The sequence below is a fragment of the Eleutherodactylus coqui genome, chromosome 4, assembly GCF_035609145.1.
Source record: "Eleutherodactylus coqui strain aEleCoq1 chromosome 4, aEleCoq1.hap1, whole genome shotgun sequence".
Lineage (NCBI taxonomy): Eukaryota > Metazoa > Chordata > Amphibia > Anura > Eleutherodactylidae > Eleutherodactylus > Eleutherodactylus coqui.
This window is the reverse complement of record NC_089840.1, coordinates 293,728,632-293,754,065: the sequence shown is the minus strand read 5'-3', so window position 1 is coordinate 293,754,065 and position 25,434 is coordinate 293,728,632. Positions and strand designations below refer to the sequence as shown.

Here is a 25,434-nt window from a genome sequence, read left to right as displayed (position 1 = left end):
TACTGATATAACCTCCAGAGACATCATATATGTGATGGATATCAGCCGCCCCTCTTATAACGCTCCAGTACTGAGATAGCCTTCAGAGACATCATATATGTGACCGATATCAGCGGCTCCTCTTATAACGCTCCAGTACTGATATAGCCTTCAGATACATCATATTTGTGACCGATATCAGCGGCTCCTCTTATAACGCTCCAGTACTGATATAGCCTTCAGAGACATCATATATGTGACCGATATCAGCAGCTCCTCTTATAACGCTCCAGTACTGATATAACCCTCAGAGACATTATATATGTGACTGATAGCAGCTCCTCTTATAACGCTCCAGTACTGATATAACCTCCAGAGACATCATATATGTGACGGATATCAGCCGTCGCTCTTATAACCCTCTAGTCCTGATATAACCCTCAGAGACATTATATATGTGACCAATATCAGCTGCTCCTCTTATAACGCTCCAGTACTGATATAACCCCCAGAGACATCACATATGTGACTGATATCAGCCGTTCCTCTTATAACGCTCCAGCACTGATATAACCTCCAGAGACATCATATATGTGACTGATATCAGCCTCTCCTCTTATAACACTCCAGTCCTGATATAACCCTCAGAGCCATTATATATGTGACTGATATCAGCCACTCCTCTTATAACACTCCAGTCCTGATATAACCCTCAGAGCCATTATATATGTGACCGATATCAGCTGCTCCTCTTATAACACTCCAGTACTGATATAACCTCCAGAGACAGCATATATGTGACTGATATCAGCCGCTCCTCTTATAACGCTCCAGCACTGATATAACCTCCAGAGACATCATATATATGACTGATATCAGCCACTCCTTTTATAACGCTCCAGCACTGATATAACCTCCAGAGACATCATATATATGACTGATATCAGCCACTCCTTTTATAACGCTCCAGTACTGATATAACCTCCAGAGACATCATATATGTGACTGATATCAGCCGCTCCTCTTATAACGCTCCAGTCCTGATATAACCCTCAGAGCCATTATATATGTGACTGATATCAGCCGCTCCTCTTATAACGCTCCAGTCCTGATATAAGCTGCAGGCTCTGCTTGCTGCTGTCCCTTTAAGCCCTTGTTGTGCGGGGCCCCATCCATCACTCCTGCAGCCTCGGTGCCCCTGATGTTTTTGGTTCTCTGGATCATTTACATATTGCGATCGTTTGCCCGCTCTCTCATTTAGCCGCGTACAGTTGCAGCGAGCGGATAAATCAGCGCTCGTCCACCGACAGCGGCCCGTCTTCGCTGCCTGCTTTATGAGCTCCATAATAGTCCTGTAAATCACGCTGTATACGGCTTCTCTCCCCGGATCCGGGAGTCTGATTGACTGGGGCGCCCGGCTCGCCGCCGCGTTACTGTCATTGTCACAATAGAGAGGGGTCACAGGGTTACGTCAATAACAGGGAATCATCGGATGATGAGCCCTACTGCTGATTAATTATAGACTTCGTGTTTCACCTCCTCACCATGGTCCAGATCTCTGCTTGCTGTCAGGCAATGGAAATATTGATTGCTTTCATGCAATCAATGAAACTTAAGTTGCACTCAGCTGAGGATTTGTTACAGTGTGTGTAATTACCTGTGGGTCGCAGCTCAAATATTTCTTCCCTCTTTAACTCCTTCCCGCCCAAGGCTGAAAATGTATGCCCTGGCTGGGCAGCACTTGCCGCGAGTGGACATACGCTTACGCTCTATGGAAGCTGGGCCAGCAACCGAAGCTGGCGGTGACTGACCGCCAGCCTTCTGTTGCAACAGCGGGGATCGGTGAGACAGCGATCTGTGCTGTTAACTCCTTACTTGCTGCAATCAGTGCTGATCCTGCCTTGCAAAGAGTGCACAGAAGGAGAGTATTCCCTCTGTGATGTCAGCAGCCCCTCTGCCAGGTAATCGCTGAGGGCCTATGGGTTGCCATGGCAACCATACAGTGGCGTCTGTGTCTTCCTTGGCCAATGATCGCTATTGTAAGCAATAATGCATTGCAGTACAGAGGTACTGCAAGGTATTATCTTAGCATCACAGGTTCAAGTTCCCTAGAGACGTTGAAAAAAGAGTAATAAAAAGTAATAAAAATAGTAAAAAAAAAACCCAAACTTTGAGAACTTTCCCCTCGTTGTTTAAAAAATGGAAAATATATATATTTTTAAAAACAGTGTTTTTTAAATCAAAGTGAAGCCCCGTGAAATGAAGTGAACTCCCTTTTTTTATCCTGCACAGCAAACGCTATAAAAAATGCTATTTTTGTTCATTTTACTTCCCATAAAAGTGATCAAAAAAGCCCCATTTACCCCAAAATGGTACCAATAAAAGCTACAGCTCATCACGGCTGAAAGCAAGCGCTCACAGCGCTGCGTCCGTGGGAAGGCGAAAAAAGCAGTGATGCCATAAAAAGGAGAAAAGTGAAAAAAAACCTAAAAAAACACCATTTTGGTATTGCCGTAATTATACCAACATGCAGAAACAATGCATCTCGTTATTTATGCCGCGCCATCAACGCTGTAAAAAGAACAATGGCGGATTTAGGCTGGGTTCACACCCGGTTTTCACGCTGGCCCTCTGATGCATCGGTTTGCACATGGGCGTATTTCTGTGGCGTATAAGTGCATTTCGGCCGGGCCCTTTTACGCCGGCGGTGGCTGCATAGACTTCTATAGGAGCCTATGACAGCTGCTGGAAGCTCCCACCCCCTTCTCTGCTCCTCTCCGCCCCTGCTGTTTGCCCCTCCCATTGCTGGCTATGACAAGGGGCGGGGAGCACACTGTTCAAACTGTCCTCCCCTTTCCCTCCCCCTCGCCGCCTCTCTGCCCCTTGCAGATCAGTAGAATCAGCGGGCGCACTTAAAAACGCCAACGGCCGTGTGGCTGAGCCCGCAAGGTGGTTTTTTTTCCTCCCCACCCTCCAAAAATAAAAGTTCTACAATCCATCATGAGCAGCTAATATTACCTCTAGCGCCCGCCGACGGGATACGAAGTTCTGGTTTCTGAAAGTTGGAGATGAATTCTCCCAAAAATGGCCACGTCCTTGGGACCAACATAGGCGGCGTCACTAAGGGGTTAAAGTTTGTTACAATGTATCAGTGCAGGGTAAATGCATAGGTTGTCTAGACTGGATACAATGTAACGAACCAAGAAGAATGAGGTCTGAGGGGTTTTCATCCTCTAGGTACACTATAAAATCCACAATAACTGACAGCAACCAGAGATCTTATAAAAGGCGAGGAACTGAAATACAAAGTATCAGAAAGTTCTGGAACTTTCCGGCTGAGCAGAGATGTTGCAGCTGACGTTCCGGCTGCGCTCGCTCCTGCTGTCATTCCCTCTGCTGGTCGGACTCTTGATGCTTGGGTTGTGAGCAGCTCTCCGCAGGCGCCATCATCAGCGGCTACGCGGTAGAATAAACCCGCGCGGCGCATGCTGTGCGTCGTGTCCCAGCGCTCAGCGGACGATTCTTGTGCATTTGCTTCCTCCTTTTCCCGCTGACACAATGTATTATAGGGGGTGACGCTGCTCTCAGAACCAGTCGGCGCCCGCTGATCGTCCGCTCGGCAAACAACTTAAGCGTACCGCGGTCGCCGTCGTGACGGTCCGCTGCGCCTCCTCCCCCACGTAATGAGCTTCCACAGCCAAGACGCTGCCTTCTAATAGATACATCACAGAGCATTACCCTGGAAATAACGGCCCCCGCTGCGGCGCTACAGAAGTAACCATCGCTTCAGCAAACCCAGTAGGACCCGCTTACCGGCCCGCTGGGTGATCACTCAGCTTTCCCCACACCCCGAATGTCATAGAAACCTATACTAAGTTATCGCTTCCTCGCTGTGCCTGAGTGTCAGTGAACACTGTTGTTCTAGCATTGTATTCGTCAACCTGGAAACTCAGTGAGTGAGTGCAGTCGTGCTTGGGATTAAGAGATGAAAGAAAGCAGAGAAGTGTGGTGATAGGAAGGGAATGGCGCGGCGGCGGCGCAGGATGCCTAAAGGACAGCTCCGCTATTGAATGTTATGCTGCAGGCTAATACTCCATGTAGCTTATCTACTCCAGTTACCTCCAGAGCTGCAGCCACACATCTGCTGATCGTGCCCCTTGTCCCCGCTGCTTTAATGCAGCATTACCTACTTGTGAGACAAGTTCCTGGCGTACGTTCCCACAATGCAATGCGTTTTGTAGATGCCAAACTTGCAGGGGGAGCAGCTAAATCTGCATATTTGTAGCAGAACTGTGGCTGCAGCTCAGCATGTGAATGGAGTAAATGACATGATGTAGCAGTGGATTTGTGGCTGCAGCCCTAGGTGTGACTGGAGTATAAGACTGCTGCTCTGGATGTGAGTAGAGTATAAGATCTCATTTTGGGATTGCCAATGTCCTCGGTCTCGGGGAGTGTTCACACGGCTGAGCGCGATATCAGTCCAAGAGCATCGCATCGTTGAACATGCGATTTTTCCCGCACCTGTAAATAGCCGGTATCGCGCTCGCACGAAGCTCGCGCACGCGTTCAGGCAGGCGCCATTTATATAGCTTCTCTCGTCATCCATTAGAAAAAACTCACAAACAAATAGAAGGATCAGTGCGATGCTGCAAGAGAAAAATGGCGCAAGCGAATAGACGCAGTGAAGACAGCGGGGTGTGTTTCAGGTTTCGTGTAAATGCCCTTTACATCACGTCTTCTACTCCACTCACATACGGAGCTGCAATCCAACTACTGCCAGAATCTCTAGAAGAGCCTACATTCGCACGGGCGACCGCGATGTCGGGAAGACCAGCTTTGGCCGGATCCGGTGCTTTTTGGAGGGCAGCGATGCACATTTTAAGCGTGAGAAGATGGCGGCCATTTCCCATTTGTCTTCAATGGGGAAAATCGTATCGCACTTGCGGCGCACATCATGCGAGCGCCATGTAGTTTCTTTCAAGGTCCCATTGGAAACAATAGGGCAATGCGTTTCGGGGGGGAACGCCCAAAAAATACAACATGCTGCAATCCGCAGTGAATAGAACCCGCTGCTTCTGATGGGTTTGTTCACATTTCTCCTTTTTACACGCATTTCACGGATGCGAACAAACCGCAGCCCGCTCTTCTTCTTTTGTGTGCGTCCAAGGTCCCGCAATACGATGCGCATTCGGCTAAATAGCCATGTAAATCGGGGCGCGCCCGTCTGCCGCGCACAAATAAACACGTCCTGCGGGCGCAGATAATACAGTAAATACGCTATAGGAGCGCAAAAATACGTGTTCACGCATCAAATATGTTGCGCTGAGGCGTGCGCAAAAAGGCGTGCGTCCGTGTGAAGGAGCGCTTGGACCTGGAGTACTAGATGTCATTTTCGGATCCCCAATGTCCTCCGCGTTATACGTAGGCTCCGCCTTCTCGCTGACTGGGGGTCAGTATTAGGGTTGCAGCTCTTTCCCGGGGGTCCGCACCCGGGCTGCGCTCCAGCGAAGCACCTTGTTCTCCTTCCCTTTTCTTCGTGGTTGGAGAATCGTCTTTCTCGCGTTTTGCGCTCCCGCGGTCCCCACAGTCCGCCCTGCTTATCAATACGCTGATCCTGTGCTTTCTACTATGGAGGACTTGGCAGCGTCTCCTTGGTGGGATCCAAGGAGGTCGGTCCTGAAGATCCGGCGAGTCGTCGCATTCGCAGCGCAAGGAATCCGTTTCAATTACGAAACCCAGATTTTAGCCAAATGTGAGAGAAGTGAGTCAGCGGCGGCGGCACCACTGCGATACGTGAAATTTACTGGAGCGGAGCCACTTTGGAGAGTCTTGAGTATAGAAATGCGCTGTTCACGTTTTCCGGACTAATAACCCTGCTGAGTTCCGCAGTCCTGGCTGGGCGGCCATGGGACTGCATGTAGCAATATGTGCGACGACCTCTCCATCGTACAGGAGACTGCACCGCCATTGCTTCCTTACTATCAAGACTGATTGACTCCTGGCAGTAGCAAAAGAAATCACGACCGCAGCTTTGGATGTGACTGGAGTATATCAGACGTCATGTTATAGCAGAATTGTGAATGCAGCTCTGGATGTAAGCTGATTCTTATAGGGTGCAGACACTGAACCAGCAGGAGGCAGCAGTGAGATTTAAGGTCCTGCAAGGTATTTGTATCCAGGATGGCCCAAGGTGGGGGGCCCTCTGTGTCCGGTGGTCCTCAGCCTCCTGCCTGATGGGCTCCCCTCTATTTTAGAGCCCTTTAGGCGTTGGCTTTTTGCAGATCTTTTGCTGATGTCGAGCCCTGAAGTGCCGCCAGAGATACGATATTAATATAAAGCACATATCGGTCCGCCGCGGGATGTACGGTTCCTAAACGCCGCCTTTCACCCGCAGCGGGGGGGAGATAAGAGGCTTTTAGATCTGCCGGACTTGTAAGACATCTAAAGTGGACTCGCGGAATTATACGCTGCCGCAGCGACTTTCTCCTGGAGGCTATTAACAGCCTGCAGGGAAAAAAGCTGCGTCCAGGGTCACATGACCAGCAAGAATGGCGAGAAGTCACAAGGTCTGTAAATCCGGCCATAAATGTAACAAGGACCGTTAATGAGCCGCCCGTAGCAGCTAACAGCCAAGACGCCAGCTGCAGAACACGGCAGCGCCCCCTGCAGCCCCATGACCGCAGGTATATTGAGCGCATGGCCCTTTAAGAACCAGCATCCCACCAGTGGAAAATGCTACATTGTATCTCAGCGATGTTCTGCAGCAGCAGTGGCTGCTTATAGGAAAAGATGTCGCTGCAACTGCGCCCCGCGCCCGTATCCGATACTTAGGGGAATCAGACATGTTGTATAATCGCAGACTAAAGCGGCGCAGTTGTCCACCGCCGTCGGTCACGTTCCAGCTTTTATGTTTGCTCAGCGTTATCTGATTATTGCTGGATCTGTTCTTTGTCGCTGCTGGTCTTCAGGAGGTTCATACTGTGGCGTTCCTTGGCTAAATCACAGGGTTTTTTTGCCCCACTCACACCCAGAGCTGCATTCATATCTTTACTTATGCATTGTGTCTGACACCCTAGTCGCACCCAGAGCTGCATTCGTATCTTTACTGCTGAATTGTGTCTGACACCCCAGTCACACCCAGAGCTACATTCATATCCCTCCTTTTGCATTGTGTCTTATACTCTAGTCACACCCAAAGCTGCATTCCTATCCTTACTGCTGCATTGTGTCTGACACCCCAGTCACACCCAGAGCTGCATTCGTATCTTTACTTCTGCATTGTGTCTTATACTCTAGTCACACCCAAAGCTGTGTTCATAGCTTTACTGCCGCATTGTGTCTGACACCCCAGTCACACCCAGAGCTGCATTCGTATCTTTACTTCTGCATTGTGTCTGACACCCCAGTCACACCCAGAGCTGCATTCATATCCTTACTTCTGCATTGTGTCTGACACCCCAGTCACACCCAGAGCTGCATTCATATCCTTACTTCTGCATTGTGTCTGACACCCCAGTCACACCCAGAGCTGCGTTCATAGCTTTACTGCTGCATTGTGTCTGACACCCCAGTGACACCAAGAGCTGTATTCGTATCTTTACTGCTGCATTGTGTCTGACACCCCAGTCACACCCAGAGCTGCATTCGTATCTTTACTTCTGCATTGTGTCTAACACCCTAGTCACACCCAGAGCTGCATTCACATCTCTTATGTGAACTACAGTGCAGAGCGAGGGGTTTCTCTTCATGGTTGCGTCCCCCCAGGTGTGGGTTTGGGGGTTCTGCAGCAGCCTCGCCCGCAGTGTCGCCTGCTCATCGGCTTGCAGATTGAGCAGATGGCAGCTCGGGTACATTGCGTCCCGCGGTGCCATCAGCCTGGCGCAGTAAATGGACGGGGCGAGTCTAATGGAGGATCCGTCTCTCCCAATGTCACAGCGCTGCGCCCATTAGCCGCTCGGCACTGAATCAGACTTGGTGGGAAGAAGCTTTCTCAGCAGCCCTGGAGCTGATTGATGACCAGAGGCCGCATTGTCTCCTGGCTCTGCAGGACGGCGGCGCGGGGGCCACAGCTACGGGGGCGGCTTTTAGAGGGGTTTTGGCAGCTCTCGGTCATGTGCGATTGCTGCAGCCCTGAGCTGCTGTCCGCTGATGGCCACTCACTCCTGGCTTCCTTCCATTACACTTCTACTTACTAACCTCCATCCTCATGAAGCCGCTGTCATCTTACAAGACTACAAGTACCAGCATGACCTCCCAGACGTCACACTGATGTCTTCGGAATATAAAGGGCATTTCACTCATATAATAAAAATAGATCCCAGCGACTACCAAAAGTGGCCGCCATTCCAGTGTCCATGGGGGGGGGGGGGGAGAGGGGGGGTTACTTAGCTTTACACACACAACAAAATAACCTCAATCTGCAATGTGTCCTACAGTTACATCCCCGATCCAGCGGTCCTCCAGTTCTGAGTGTCAGACTTTACTGAAGTTTGTTATTCTACTCCTAAACCATGGAATTCAGGAAGAATTACTTATCCTGTACTGACCCAGAGTTACATCCTGTATTATACTCCAGAGCTGCACTCACTATTCTGCTGGTGGAGTCACTGTGTACATACATTACTTATCCTGTACTGCTCCTGAGTTACATCCTGTATTATACTCCAGAGCTGTACTCACTATTCTGCTGGTGGAGTCACTGTGTACATACATTACTTATCCTGTACTGATCCTGAGTTACATCCTGTATTATACTCCAGAGCTGCACTCACTATTCTGCAGGTGGTGGAGTCACTGTGTACATACATTACTTATCCTGTACTGACCCTGAGTTACATCCTGTATTATACCCCAGAGCTGCACTCACTATTCTGCTGGTGGAGTCACTGTGTACATACATTACTTATCCTGTACTGCTCCTGAGTTACATCCTGCATTATACTCCAGAGCTGCACTCGCTATTCTGCTGGTGGAGTCACTGTGTACATACATTACTTATCCTGTACTGACCCTGAGTTACATCCCGTATTATACTGCAGAGCTGCACTCACTATTCTGCTGGTGGAGTCACTGTGTACATACATTACTTATCCTGTACTGCTCCTGAGTTACATCCTGTATTATACCCCAGAGCTGCACTCACTATTCTGCTGGTGGAGTCACTGTGTACATACATCACTGCTCCTGCACCAGGATTATATGAAGGACTCTCCTGGCTGCAGTGATGCGGAGCCATATACTATGGAGATGAGCTGCTGCCTCGCGATCTGATAACCTGGTAGTGATGGGGTAGATATTCCCGCGGTTTATCAGGTTCCAGGGGGCGGGGCTTGTGAGGGTCTGGAATATTCTGGGCTTTGATAACATTCTGGAGATTATTGATCTGCAGAAAATAGAAACACAATAAATAATGGTGACAAAAACAGATAAATCGGCACAATGTAACAAAATGTATCAAGTAGAGAACCGGCAGCAAAGGGGGTCAGCTGCTACAGCCTGGACCCTGTCTGGGTCTGTCCTGCCAGGGAGCAATAGATCGTAGTTACCTCTCCCAGCCTTACATGGCTGATTACAGAGAGTAATAGATTGTATTCCTCTGTCCTACAGTCACCTCTCCCAGCCTTTCATGGCTGATAACAGGGGGTTATAGACTGTTTTAGCCTGTTGCATGCATCACTTGTATCCCCTGCTCTTTAGCACTACTATCCCAGGTATACCAGTCAATGAATAGAATGCCAGAGCCTCAGTGACGTCTGACACACATTTCCTGCGCTGACACAGTGACACGTGAGCCCAGCTGCTTGTTGGCATTGATTGTAGGCCAGTAGTTCAGCATTTAGCCCGTGCCTCAGGTGTAACATTATCACCGCGCCTCTATCAGGGGCACAGGGGCGGCGATCGTCTCATCGATTTCTGCGCCATTCTTTCTTCTGGCTGTCATTATTGCAGGGATGCAGCGGCGGCGGTAAATGTTCTGTCACCGCAAGTGGGAATAATGGAAATAATTGCGCTAATGCCCGAAGGAAACGCTGCGGTGACAAACAAGCTCTTTACGCTATTGATCCGCGGACCATCCAGAAGAAACTGCGCAGAACCGACGCGGGCAGGACAGCTGCATACGAGGCGCGGCAAACTCCATCAATAACAGTTACATATCACGCAAGACGAATATTTACATATCTATTAACTGTTCTATGTACTTGTTTAAGTACTTACAATCCACTGCTCCCTGGTATCAGCCGCTCCTCTTATAACGCTCCAGCACTGATATAACCTCCTGAGACCTCATATATGTGACTGATATCAGCCGCTCCTATTATAACGCTCCAGCACGGATATAACCCTCAGAGACATCATATATGTGACTGATATCAGCTGCTGCTCTTATAACGCTCCAGTACTGATATAACCTCCAGAGACGACGTATATGTGACAGATATCAGCGCTCCTCTTATAACGCTCCAGTACTGATATAACCCTCAGAGACATTATATATGCGACTGATCTCAGCCGCTCCTCTTATAACTTCCAGAGACATCATATATGTGACATCAGCCTCTCCTCTTATAACGCTCCAGTACTAATATAACCTCCAGAGACATCATATATGTGACTAATATCAGCCACTGCTCTTATAACGCTCCAGTACTGATATAACCCTCAGAGACATTATATATGCGACTGATATCAGCCGCTCCTCTTATAACCTCCAGAGACATTATATATGTGACTGATATCAGCCACTGCTCTTATAACGCTCCAGTACTGATATAACCCTCAGAGACATTATATATGCGACTGATATCAGCCGCTCCTCTTATAACGCTCCAGTACTGATATAACCCTCAGAGACATTATATATGCGACTGATATCAGCCGCTCCTCTTATAACGCTCCAGTATTGATATTACGCTTGCACACTGTTCGAACGCTCCGGTATCTCTGCTCTGTAGAGGAACGTTACGTGTTTCCATCTTCCTCTCCATTTTGGTGGCGTTTCTGCACAGATCTGTCGTCAGATGTGACATGTTCTGCTTCAAGTGAACGCGGGTCACACACTTAATCCGTGCGCGAATCGGCGACAAAAAACATGGTGGGTTAGCTGCGGATTTTTGCTGTGGGTTTTATAGATAGATTCTGCGGCGCCGTCCGCCATGTGCGTCCGTGATATATGCGACTGTCGCAGGCTGACTGCGGGTATCTTGGCTCAGTTGGGCTGATGGCACTGCGGTTGCGCCAAGACACGTGTCCATATTGCGGATGCTGAGATGCAGCTCTAATACAATTGCGTGGGCTCATTCACACGGGCGTATTTGTGCTCCGTATTCCGCACATATTTTTTCTGCGTGTTGGCGGAGGCGGTGTGTAATAATGCAGCGTCCCGTGTTGGCGGAGGCGGTGTGTAATAATGCAGCGTCCCATGTTGGCGGAGGCGGTGTGTAATAATGCAGCGTCCCGTGTTGGCGGAGGCGGTGTGTAATAATGCAGCATCCCGTGTTGGCGGAGGCGGTGTGTAATAATGCAGCGTCCCGTGTTGGCGGAGGCGGTGTGTAATAATGCAGCGTCCCGTGTTGGCGGAGGCGGTGTGTAATAATGCAGCGTCCCGTGTTGGCGGAGGCGGTGTGTAATAATGCAGCGTCCCGTGTTGGCGGAGGCGGTGTGTAATAATGCAGCGTCCCGTGTTGGCGGAGGCGGTGTGTAATAATGCAGCGTCCCGTGTTGGCGGAGGCGGTGTGTAATAATGCAGCGTCCCGTGTTGGCGGAGGCGGTGTGTAATAATGCAGCGTCCCGTGTTGGCGGAGACGGTGTGTAATAATGCAGCGTCTCGTGTTGGCGGAGGCGGTGGTGTGTAATAATGCAGCGTCCCCTGTTGGCGGAGGCGGTGGTGTGTAATAATGCAGCGTCCCCTGTTGGCGGAGGCGGTGGTGTGTAATAATGCAGCGTCCCGTGTTGGCGGAGGCGGTGGTGTGTAATAATGCAGCGTCCCCTGTTGGCGGAGGCGGTGGTGTGTAATAATGCAGCGTCCCGTGTTGGCGGAGGCGGTGGTGTGTAATAATGCAGCGTCCCCTGTTGGCGGAGGCGGTGGTGTGTAATAATGCAGCGTCCCGTGTTGGCGGAGGCGGTGTGTAATAATGCAGCGTCCCGTGTTGGCGGAGGCGGTGTGTAATAATGCAGCGTCCCGTGTTGGCAGAGGCGGTGGTGTGTAATAATGCAGCGTCCCCTGTTGGCGGAGGCGGTGGTGTGTAATAATGCAGCGTCCCCTGTTGGCGGAGGCGGTGGTGTGTAATAATGCAGCGTCCCCTGTTGGCGGAGGCGGTGGTGTGTAATAATGCAGCGTCCCGTGTTGGCGGAGGCGGTGGTGTGTAATAATGCAGCGTCCCCTGTTGGCGGAGGCGGTGGTGTGTAATAATGCAGCGTCCCATGTTGGCGGAGGCGGTGGTGTGTAATAATGCAGCGTCCCGTGTTGGCGGAGGCGGTGGTGTGTAATAATGCAGCGTCCCGTGTTGGCGGAGGCCGTGGTGTGTAATAATGCAGCGTCCCGTGTTGGCGGAGGCGGTGTCTAATAATGCAGCGTCCCGTGTTGGCGGAGGCGGTGTGTAATAATGCAGCGTCCCGTGTTGGCGGAGGCGGTGGTGTGTAATAATGCAGCGTCCCGTGTTGGCGGAGGCGGTGGTGTGTAATAATGCAGCGTCCCGTGTTGGCGGAGGCGGTGGTGTGTAATAATGCAGCGTCCCGTGTTGGCGGAGGCGGTGGTGTGTAATAATGCAGCGTCCCCTGTTGGCGGAGGCGGTGGTGTGTAATAATGCAGCGTCCCGTGTTGGCGGAGGCGGTGGTGTGTAATAATGCAGCGTCCCGTGTTGGCGGAGGCGGTGGTGTGTAATAATGCAGCGTCCCGTGTTGGCGGAGGCGGTGGTGTGTAATAATGCAGCGTCCCCTGTTGGCGGAGGCGGTGGTGTGTAATAATGCAGCGTCCCGTGTTGGCGGAGGCGGTGTGTAATAATGCAGCGTCCCGTGTTGGCGCAGGCGGTGTGTAATAATGCAGCGTCCCGTGTTGGCGGAGGCGGTGTGTAATAATGCAGCGTCCCGTGTTGGCGGAGGCGGTGTGTAATAATGCAGCGTCCCGTGTTGGCGCAGGCGGTGTGTAATAATGCAGCGTCCCGTGTTGGCGGAGGCGGTGTGTAATAATGCAGCGTCCCGTGTTGGCGCAGGCGGTGTGTAATAATGCAGCGTCCCGTGTTGGCGGAGGCGGTGTGTAATAATGCAGCGTCCCGTGTTGGCGGAGGCGGTGTGTAATAATGCAGCGTCCCGTGTTGGCGGAGGCGGTGTGTAATAATGCAGCGTCCCGTGTTGGCGCAGGCGGTGTGTAATAATGCAGCGTCCCGTGTTGGCGCAGGCGGTGTGTAATAATGCAGCGTCCCGTGTTGGCGGAGGCGGTGTGTAATAATGCAGCGTCCCGTGTTGGCGCAGGCGGTGTGTAATAATGCAGCGTCCCGTGTTGGCGGAGGCGGTGTGTAATAATGCAGCGTCCCGTGTTGGCGGAGGCGGTGTGTAGTAATGCAGTGACCGCAGTTCGGCCTTCTTACTGTCTTTGTGAAAAAGGCAGTGAATACGCACGCAAAAATAAAAGACGTCACTGCAGATCGTGGTGCGTGTGTCACCCTGCGTGGGACACAGAGGTCGTCTGCCTGGCACTGGGGGGGGGGGGGGGGTCATCTGCCTGGTATTGGGGGGGTTATCTGCCTGGCACTGGGGGGGGGGGTCATCTGCCTGGCACTGGGGGGGACATCTGCCTGGCCCTTGGGGTTCATCCGCCTGGCACTGGGGGGGTCATCTGCCTGGCACTGGGGGGGTCATCTGCCTGGCACTGGGGGGGGGTCATCTGCCTGGCACTGGGGGGGGGTCATCTGCCTGGCACTGGGGGGTCATCCGCCTGGCACTGGGGGGGGGCGGTCATCCGCCTGGCACTGGGGCGGGTCATCCGTCTGGTACTGGGGGGTCATCCGCCTGGTACTGGGGGGTCATCCGCCTCGTACTGGGGGTTCATCCGCCTGACGCTGGGGCGGTCATCTACCTGGCACTGTCTGCACTGAGGCACCCAAAATGCAATACCAGCAGCATGAAGTGCATTATGGGAATTTTGCCAAGTTGTTTGAATGTGTTTGTCAGCAGGGGAGAATTACGATTTCTAGAAGTAAACACAAGAATTCGAACTGCAGCTCTGGATGTGATTAGAGGATAAGGTTATAGTCACATGTTGCAGCTCCTGATTAGCGCCTGTTTGTACACAGGAATTGTTGCGGCAGCGGGTGTCGGGACCTGACGAGTACAAGACGTGATGTCAGCAGAATAGTGGATGCAGCTCTGGGTGTGACTAGAGTATAAATGATGTAATGGAGAAATTCTGTCTGCAGCTCTAAATGTGACTGGACTTTACGGCACGATGTAACTGCAGCTCTGGATGTGACTCTAGCATAAGACATGATGCAACCACAAAACTGAGAACGCAGCTCTATGTGTGCCTGGAGAATAAACTGTTGTAATCAAAAAACTATGAATGCAGCTGTGTGTGTGACAGTAGTATGAATCATCTCGTAACAGAAGAATTGTGACTGCAGCTCTGGATGTGACTGGAGTATAAGATATTATGCAACAGCAAAGTTACGACTGCATCTCTAGGTGTGAGGATCCATGATAGAACAGCGGAACTGAGAGCGGAGCTTGAGTTTAGAGAATAAACTATGTTGATAAACTGTAACTGCAGCTCTGGGTGTGACTAGAGTGTAATTATATTTTTCATTGGCGACGTCCTGGATTAGTCTCCGGCGTTGCGCTTCCTCCTGTTGTAGACACAGAGATGGTTTGGAGTCGGTTTCTTCCTTCTTGCTCGGAGATGATTCTCTGTGAAGGTCACGTTTGTGCGCTCGCCTGTCAGGTGCGGCGTGTCCGGGGGTCCCGCTGTCTTCTGCAGCATATGTTCTGCTCTGTGCGGATGAGCCGGGCCCCGCAGAGAAGCTGAAAGACGCAGGAAGGTCGCAGGAAAACTTCCCAGAGTCACCTCCAAAGTTTTAGTAACAGTTGGGCAGTGGGAAGCGAGGGGTTAAAGCTGGCGCCGTTCTCACCGCGCTCTTGTCTTCTGTCTTTCAGATCGCCTTCTCCCAGCACAACACCATCATGGACCTGGTGCAGTTCTTCGTCACCTTCTTCAGGTGAGAACCGGCAGCGCCCACGAGATATCCGGTGAAACGTGGATTACCCGTTCTGGGACCAGCTGGGTGGTGGCCAATATGGCGGCCATAGCGGTTGTCAGGAGCTGAACAGCAATGGCGTCCTCTGCGTGGGGCGGCCGTGGCCAAGTATGATGTCCTCCTATATCAGATGCGTTACCGAAGGCCAGAAGATCGCAGCGCCGCACTGCAACATTGTATCTAATAAAGGGCAATGAGGTCGCTCTCCAACCGCTGCCCATGTGACCGCGACAGGAGCGAGGAATCCCAAAATGTTGAACTTCGCCATCATAGACCGCGATTCAAGATACGTACAATTACGACTGGCCTGCGATTTGGTTGTTTTCACAGCTCTAAGGCGAAAGCCGCACGGCGAATTTAGTTGCGCAACATCAAGTCTCATCAAAACCGCACGAGCCAATGCCATGTAGCTGTTAAATATTAGTGAAGCGGCAGACGGGCGCGGTCGCATGCGATTTACGTAACCGTCTGTGGTGACAAAGTGCGTGGGACTTACAACATGCAGCTGTGATGGTAACGCGACCGCGCTGACAATCCGTAGATGCGTCGTGGTGGTGGTACGACATTCTGCTCTTCGGTCGCCGTGTAGCCCTGGCGTAAACCAGCGGGGTATATTCGCACGGTAGAGTTCGCCACGTAATTTCTGATGCGCCGTTTGGCACAGATTTACCCCGTCAAAGGAGAAAATCTGCGTGCGAAATTCCGACATGTTTCCATTTCATGAAGCGACAGAAACGCGATTTTCTACATTGGAATTCCATACGTGGATTTTGCCCATCGGCAGGGCGCGTCCGCGCCAAAAATCACAGCAGGACGCCGCTAACTTTGACGCAGCTTTTAGAAATGGAATTCACATGTCAAATTTGGCGCTGTGCGCGTCCCTAAGGGTGTGTTCACACAACATGGCGAGAGCCCCTTACTTCTGCGCCTGAACGCGGATTCACGCGGAGCTGCATTGGTATTTCCCCAGTGAGCGGGCTACATCCGCATGCAGAATAAGTGGTTTAGGGCTCGTTCACGCCGGCGCATTAGCGGAATTACCTACACGGTTTTCTCGTAGATCCGCGCTCAGGAGTGACAGGTCGTTGCTGATCGCGGGGCCGCATGGAATCGCTTTGGAAATTCTGCGCCTGGAGTTTGCCTACTGACATGTCACTTCTTAGCGCGAATCCATGCGGAATTGCGTAGCTAAGTCTGTGCGCCAATATTGCCTATTGACAGCTAAATCCGCAGCAGTAATATGCGGCTAAGGCTCTGGGTGTATTTGCGGTCCATATCACATGCGTTATACGGACAGCATGAACCCCATTCATTTGCATTGGGGTATTCAGACGCGCGTTTTTCACGTGCATGAAAAAAAAATCACCGCATTTCCTATTTTGGTTCGCGTTACGGACTAAAATCACTCATTAAAAGTCTCTGGCAGCGCAATAAAGAACGCGGTGAAGACGCCTGATATACATTTATTCACCGTGGATTTACGAATTACGGCAGAACTTTCTTGCGTTTTTTTTTTTGTGTACGGAAAAACATTACCAAAACAACAAAACACGTAAATAAGCGCAATTTCAGTACTTGAAAACACAGCAAATGTTTGTGCGCCCAAACTGCGGAGTCCGCCGTGTGAACAAACGCTAAACGAAACTTCCCTAGTGCAACCTGTGGGGGCGACATCCAGTGTGCGCCAATACCACAAGCTCCTCCCCAGACCATCTCAGCCAATCCGAAGCCTAGAATTGGTGATGAGGCCCTCTAATAGATGTGTCACTGGATACAATGTTGGACTCAGAGGTCATGTGACATTTTATTGAGCTCAACAGTGTGATGGAAGCTGACCATACGACGTGTCCAGTTAGCAGGAGGCTATGTAATAACATCCACACAGACATAACTGCGCCAAATCTCTACAGCCCCCCCCACCCGCAGTTTAGTAATAGCTGGAGTAATGGCGGCGTGCTGACTATTAGGGACTCAATGAGCACCTCGGGCGACACAGAATGACTGCGGCTGCGGCTCCGTTTAATGACGCTGATTAGTGTAAATGCGCTTATTTTCCACGCCGCGCGATTCGCCGGCTCCACCGTAAGATTTGACGTTCTCCCTTTCTCTGCGTTCGGTCGGGCGATGTCCTGTCGGCGCAGCGAAGCGAACATGATGTGAGTTGTCGTTTGAGAAACTCGCACGGCTCTGCAGGCTGTCAGCCCCCCGGGACGGCCGCCATGAAGGGCGAGCGCGAGGCTGTGGGAGGGCGAGCGATTCTCAAGCTTAATACTTCAAGGGTGAAATTATGTGTCTCCTCCGGCGGCATCCCGTCCCAGCCAATCACGTTACACTCCATGTGCCAACCAGTCACCACATTATATGGGCAACTCGGGTATTGAGGGGGTTCCAGGGTCAGGGGGCTGATCAGCCAGTGTATCCAAGCCTGGCATATGTGATTCTGACTGCTGAGCCGTGTATCTAATCCTATCCTGTGTGATACTCACTGCTGAGCTGTGTATCTAATCCTATCCTGTGTGATACTGTCTGCTTAGCTGTGTATCTAATCCTATCCTGTGTGATACTGCCTGCTGAGCTGTGTATCTAATCCTATCATGTGTGATACTGCCTGCTGAGCTGTGTATCTAATCCTATCCTGTGTGATACTGTCTGCTTAGCTGTGTATCTAATCCTATCCTGTGTGATACTGTCTGCTGAGCCATGTATCTAATCCTATCCTGTGTGATACTGTCCGCTGAGCTGTGTATCTAATCCTATCCTGTGTGATACTGTCCGCTGAGCTGTGTATCTAATCCTATCCTGTGTGATGCTGACTGCTGGGCCGTGTATCTAATCCTATCCTGTGTGATACTGTCTGCTGAGCTGTGTATCTAATCCTATCCTGTGTGATGCTGACTGCTGAGCTGTGTATCTAATCCTATCCTGTGTGATACTGTCTGCTGAGTCGTGTATCTAATCCTATCCTGTGTGATACTGACTGCTGAGCTGTGTATCTAATCCTATCCTGTGTGATACTGACTGCTGAGCAGTGTATCTAATCCTATCCTGTGTGATACTGTCTGCTGAACTATGTATCTAATCCTATCCTGTGTGATACTGTCTGCTGAGCAGTGTATCTAATCCTATCCTGTGTGATACTGTCTGCTGAACTATGTATCTAATCCTATCCTGTGTGATACTGACTGCTGAGCTGTGTATCTAATCCTATCCTGTGTGATACTGACTGCTGAGCTGTGTATCTAATCCTATCCTGTGTGATACTGACTGCTGAGCTGTGTATCTAATCCTATCCTGTGTGATACTGTCTGCTCAGCTGTGTATCTAATCCTATCCTGTGTGATACTGTCTGCTGAGCCGTGTATCTAATCCTATCCTGTGTGATACTGTCTGCTGAGCTGTGTATCTAATCCTATGCTGTGTGATACTGTCTGCTGAGCTGTGTATCTAATCCTATGCTGTGTGATACTGTCTGCTCGGCCGCTGTATCTAATCATGTGTGATACTGAGCTGGTGTATCTAAGGCTGCCTGTCCAGGGGTGTATCCAGGAGTAATAATCTGTCCTCCATAGTGTTGCTGTGCAGAGCGCTCCCCCCCGTCCACGAGCCGATGTGGATCATTGCGATTCTCCGCTCGCGGCTGGCAATCCGCAGCATGCTGCGATTCTCCGCGGTCCGCCTATCTGTCAGATAGGCTCCTGCTCCCGGGTGGCAGAGATCCGCCGCAGGATGCCGCGGCACCCGTCGCCAGGCAGCCTAAGCCTCGGGGGGATCTCGGGGTCCTGTATGCTCTGCAGGGTGAAGATATACAATAACTGCTGTCATGTGACTTTGACCCTTGAGGGGGCTTGGGGGGGGCAGGAGTTGAGTTTAGCGCAGAACCCGATCCGCGGAGCACAGAGACGTGATAATTTATCGCCACGCGCCCAGCAGCTGCCGCCATCACTGACCGCTGCGGGCATCGCGGGCGTCTACCAGGTTTTCGGCGCGGTCACACGTTGCAGATTTTCTGCTTATTTTCCATAGTGGAAAAAACTGCAGCAATTGCATGTCAACGTCTGTGCTAGCTGGCGCGAACCGCGGGCGTCACCCCTCAGGGGGAGGAGCTTAGTGATGCGGGGTTAGCGGTATATATCGGCCCAGTGATTATATTGCGCTGCCCGGGTCTTGTCCTCCGGCGTGGAACATTCGGCCGTTATTAAAGCCGCCGACCCCTGATTAATCCCTAATCCGCTCTTACTCTCCTCCGCTGCCCTCTGCCCTCCGCAGTAAATGACTCCGATCCTCGGGGGACGCTGCGGCGGGAGGCAACAAACACCAATCTGGGGGAACAAGCAATGTGCTGGCGGCTTCTGAGCAAGATGGGGGGGGGCGGATGAGGGGGACCCCGATGTGCCCCCAATATCAGAGGGGAGTAGACTCAGGGACCTTCTGACACCTGGATGTCCCAGCAGGTGCTTCACCGAAGTCTAACATGGAGGGTATATAATGTGCCATCTGCCTGCAGCGGGTATAGAGAGTGTCACACCGTATACCCTACCGCTGGAACGCCAGCTGGAAATCCAACACAGACAGATCATCCCCCCCCATGTGACCCGCTATGTGGCCAATCCCAGGGAGAACACCGAGAACTTTTAGGGAGGAACAGTAAAATGCCACCACATTATTGTAAGTGTTCCCACCTCTTATACTTGGGGGTGTGGTCAGAATCGGCCAATCACATGTGACCTCCTGATAGATAGTAGTCTGCACTCCGCTGACAGCACTTACATATAAAGTTCGGCTCTTCTGGGATTTTCCTGACATTTTCTTCATTGGTCCATAAAGATCTTACAGATCATCAAAGGGATCTGATTGTTGGAAGGTGTCAGTCAGGAGAAGGAGCCAAGACATCTCCAAGACATTACATATACCATGGGGCACAGGAGAGACCGTCAGCAAGAAGGGGTTAGTGGCCCAACAGTGACATCACCAAGAACTGGACGACCCTCAAAGACTGATGGAAGGACCAGAAGAAGATTGTTCTGGGAGGCCAAGAGGCCGACAGCAACATTAAAGGAGCTGCAGGAGTTTCTGGCCAGTCCTGGTTGTGTAGTCATGTGACAGCCATCTCCCGTGTTCTTCATATGTCAAGGCTGTGGGGGAGGGGCAAGACTGAAGACTTTACTAAGAAGAACATCCCAGCCGGCCCTGTTTTACCAGAACCTCCATCAAGTCTGTGAAGAACATGTCTGGTGAGACCGAGGGGGACTTGTGGGCCAGAATCCCAGAAGGTACCAACCCTACCAACACTAGAAGACCCCCAGACCGCAGGGAGGATGGTGGGGGCAGCATTATGTGGGGGCTGTTCTGCTGCTGGAACTGGGGCTTTAGTCAAGGGGGAGGGGATTATGGACAGTCCCCAATATCACAAAACCTTCAGGCCTCGGCTAAAAAGCTGAAGATGACGAGGAATTACACCTTTCAGCACAACGAAGACCCAAAGAGGCCGACAAATCACCACGAGGAGAAGGTCCCGGATCTGCGACAGCCGAGCCAGAAGATCTGTGGGTGACCTGAAGAGGGCGCTGCACACCAGATGCCCTGGCAAGCACACAGATTTGGCATGTTTTTGCCAGGAAGAATGGGCAAAGATTGCCAGGATGTGCCAGGCTGATAGACCCCGAGCCAAAGACTGAAGGCTGCCCTAAAGTCAGAGGGTGCGTCAACAAAGTCTTCGTTTTAGGGTGTGAATATTTATGCAACCACATTATTTTTATTTTTATTGTTCCACCCTAAAAGATTTCAGTGTTTTCCATGAATTGTCACATGGGGGGGGGGGGGGGGGGGGGCGGAAATGGCTTGTCTTTGTCGGATTTTTGTACGTGACAACAGGGGTGTGCCGACTAAAGGCCATCAGACACAACGATTCTCGCTCCAAATTCACTCAAAGCCGTCTTTTGGGCGTTGGGTCTAGATGCACGGACATCATGCAGTTTTTGCGCACGAGTCGTTCCTCGCTCAATTCTAGTTTTGATGGGCTCTTATCAGCAGTGCAGGCTGTTATCACAGTCGGCAGCGCTGATAAGATTCTTCCAGCTTGTGTCCCGCTGGTATTTCACAGCAGGATGCTAGCTGTAATCACGGAGAATAATGCAGCTGTTTACTTATGCAGGACAGCTGTATTGTTCGCCGAGCGATAGCGGTGGTGTCCCGCTCCGCCTGCATAGCTCTTTAGTAGCTACTTTGCTGCTATAGACTATGCAAGGATGATCGCTCCAAACTGTCACTCACGCTGTCATTCGAGCGATTTGTGAGCGATCGTCTGTCAGTGTAAACGGGGTCTTATATCCCCTCTCTCATTATGGGGGTCATTCTATAAGGTATTACAGGACACTGCAGATCTTTCTCCCGTTGCCTCCTTACTGACACTTTCCTTTGATCTTTCTCCGCAGCTGCTTCCTGTCGCTCCTCCTGGTCGCCGCCGTGGTTTGGAAAATTAAGCAAACGTGTTGGGCGTCTCGGCGGAGAGAGGTACGTCTGCTGCAGCCTGTCACCCCCTATAGTGGCGCACCGCGGCGCCCCCCTGTGGATCAGGCACCGCTGACACAATGTTACAGAATGTTGCTGTGATTCTACAAACGCGCATCCGTGGCTGTCCGTGGACGCCGCTGTCGGCGTGGGCTTCTGCCGCTGATTTGAATTGTTTGCCGCCACGGATTCGCATGCAGACATCGCGCTGTGGATTCGGCACCCGGAACTGACAAGTCGCTTTACTGTTTCCCCGCATCCCGCATTCCTAGCCTGTGGCGCAGACTCCCGTTAAGTAATTGCGCCATTCCTGGAGGTGGATTTCGCGGTGGATTTTCAGGTTTTGCACCAACTTGCTGCGAACGCGCCGCGTGTTTTTGTGTTTGGAATGCAGGAAAAACGTATTTGAAAAATGTGCGCGTTTTACTGTGATTTGCCGTTATTTTAGCAGACCGATAACTGCCTTAAAAAATAGCGCCAATTCTTGGTAAATCGTGTACGAAATAGGAAAAGCAAAAAATGTGGGGGAAGCGCAGCGTGTGACCGCGCCATATTGTTTATCGTGTGATGGGGGAGGGGTTACAGTCTTATTGTGCAACAACCGCCATCGCATCGGAAGTGCAATGAGTGTAATTTCCCGTATCGCTGCGCCGTTCAGGGTGTTCGGAGAGCTGGGTGACTGGCAGCATGAGAGCTGCAGCTCTGCGCAGACTGCGGCGGCTCCTGGGTAATCACGGACGACCGTGCGGATGAAATGGAAAACAGACGTTTGATCTCTGAGCCGGTAAACGCGCCAGATGCGCGGACAGGTGGCCGAGCGCTGCGGGATGTTCTCCAACACTCACCCACGCTGCCAGGTGCCGCGTACCATCCCCCCGAGAGAGGACGGCGGGCGCAGGGCCACATGGAGGGATACTGATAGCGTGACCATCCGTAATTATGGCATTCGTGTAAGAAAGAAGACCCCAAAAGAATCCGGAAAGTGGGGTGCAGTGTCATCCACTGGCCATGTGAGCAGCGGTCACAGCCCCTCCCCCGCAAGGTATCCTCTAATGATACCGCCACTTGCACAGGTATTCACTCCCCGCTGTATGAAGCCTGATTGGCTCTTACCTTGGAGGATCACGCCCAGAATCTACATCTACAAGTTGCTCACCCAGCACCCAACTTTTCCAGAGCCTGAATAGCAGATCAGCCACATCATGTAGTAATATCCCCCCAGTGGTCACCCAGCTTTCTTAGGCTATGAGTGGCAGATCAGCTGGATCTTTTAGTGATACCTCCAACTGTTTACCCAGCTTTTCCAAAGCCTGATCGTCTGGAAAATGTAGTAATACATTCCTATTTTTCATCCAACTTTCCAAGACCCTAAGTAGTCATACCCCCTCCTTTCCCAACATACACCGTCCCTCAGCGATCACCCAGCTTTCCCAAAACATGACTGACAGATCAGTCAGGTCATCTAGTGATACACCCAACAATGATCACCCAGCTTTTCCAGACCCCAAGTAGCAGATCAGCTGAGTCTTCCTATATTACATCCCTCACTGTTCCCCACTGGTCACCCAGCTGTCCCTAGACCCTTAATGGTAGATGGCCTGGGTCATATAGTGATACACCCCTAGTAGTCACCCAACTTTTCCAGAACATGATTGGCAGATCTGCCATGTCATGTAGTTATACACTCCCAAATCTCCCTCAATGGTCACCCAGCTTTCCCAGACCCTGAATGGCAGACCAGTGTCACCCTAAGCAGCCGATAGATGGGGTCATACGGCATTACATCCCTCACTGCCCACATTAGTCACCCAACTTTCTTCAATCTGGTCATGCAGTAATGATCCCGTATGCCTCCTATTAGTCACCCAGCTTTCCCAGAGCCTGACTGGTCAGGTACTGATATCATTGTGACACCCGGGCCTGATATTTCCTGCTCATTACTCCCTCCTCGCACGTTACAATGTGACATTTTCATCTTCCCACAATCCCCGGCGGCAGCAGAGCGCGGCCTCTCATCCGATCGGACAGAAGATGTTATCGGAGCGATTCCTGCAAATCTCCCCAGAAAGAAGAAAGTTTCGCCTCCTCCCTGTTTGCGCCGCGCTGCTATCTCGCCACTTAATTGTATCCAAATATGCCAGCTAATGCCAGGGGAGGGGGGCGCTGCCATCTCTCCTCCTAATCCGATTACCCGCCTGTGATGTCGGGTTATAAATAACAACTGGTGACTCCATTAACCCGCGATATGAAAAGCGATAAAACGAAGGCTGCGTCCGCAGTGCGCTCCGGAGGGAACGCCTGCCGCCAACAATCCGGTCACTTGTAGATACATTATAACATACATCACGTTCAGTCACACCTTGTACATCGCCGCCCTGCTCGTCACTGAGGGGTCGGTACAATGTGTCCAGGGTAGACAATCCTCTGGGTCTCCAGACTGATACATTGTAGCAAAGTGAGAGAGCTGTGCAGCTGCTGCTGAGGTGTTCCTTATAAACTGGATACAAGTGTAACAAACCCTCAGCTGGACTAGCTGTGTACAAGATACTAGCGCCATGCGGTGTCATGCAGTGCCATGTTCATCATATGGCATACTAGCGCCATGCGGTGTCATGCAGTGCCATACTCTTCGTACGGTGTACTAGCGCCATGCGGTGCCATATGGTGCCATACTCATCATACAGCGTACCAGCGCCATGCGGTGCTATGCTCATCATACAGCGTACCAGCGCCATGCGGTGCTATGCTCATCATACAGCGTACCAGCGCCATGCGGTGCTATGCTCATCATACAGCGTACCAGCGCCATGCGGTGTCATATGGTGCCATGCTGATCATACAGCGTACCAGCGCCATGCGGTGTCATATGGTGCCATGCTCATCATACAGCGTACCAGCGCCATGCGGTGTCATATGGTGCCATGCTCATCATACAGCGTACCAGCGCCATGCGGTGCTATGCTCATCATACAGCGTACCAGCGCCATGCGGTGCTATGCTCATCATACAGCGTACCAGCGCCATGCGGTGTCATGCGGTGCCATGCTCATCATACGGCATACTGGCGCGCCATGCGGTGTCATATGGTGCCATGCTCATCATACGGCGTACTAGCGCCATGCGCTGTCTTCTGCGGTCCCATTGGAAACAATAGGCGAGGTGTTCTGCACGAACGTCCATAGATAGAACGTGGTGCGACTCTTCTTCTCGCAGCGTCGCTTGGGTGAGTCTGTTCAAAAGGATGGCGTTCATGTTTGTGCCAGTTTCGGGCGCCTCCCAACACACAAATCTTGCGCAATATTCTCGCCGTGTGAATGAGCCCCCATGACTATTTGTATCTGGTTGTTTCTTCTCTCCGTTGTCTTTATTCGCCCCACATTTGCGCACCGCGCTCTGTGTTGCCGCCATCATTGTATGTTAACACAGCCCAGACGAGCGTTTCCCGCGTTGGCGCTGTCAGGCCTCATTCCCGCCGCGCTCCGAGACGGCCGACTCAATTCTCCTAATTGATTTCTTATTAATGAGACTTTCACCCACAGAAGATCCTTAAAACACACAGAAGTGGATATCGCCGCCGCCGCCGCCGCGCTCCGCGATTACCAGGGAAGTGTTTGCTTTAGGAGAATTAGCAAATGGATTGAGATAAGACCGAGCAGCCGGGGACCGCCGCTCGTTAATGACTACGGGGTCCACTGAGAGACTA

General features: G+C 51.4%; 1 protein-coding gene across 1 annotated transcript in view; it reads left to right on the top strand.

Moving 5' to 3' along the window:
* ATRNL1 (attractin like 1) overlaps positions 1–25,434 on the top strand; it is a 379,911-nt gene that overhangs the window by 234,893 nt on the left and 119,584 nt on the right. The window contains exons 25-26 of the mRNA XM_066601402.1: positions 15,124–15,185; positions 21,656–21,734. Coding sequence (XP_066457499.1) covers positions 15,124–15,185; positions 21,656–21,734 — 141 coding nt within the window. The remainder of the gene's footprint in view (positions 1–15,123; positions 15,186–21,655; positions 21,735–25,434) is intronic.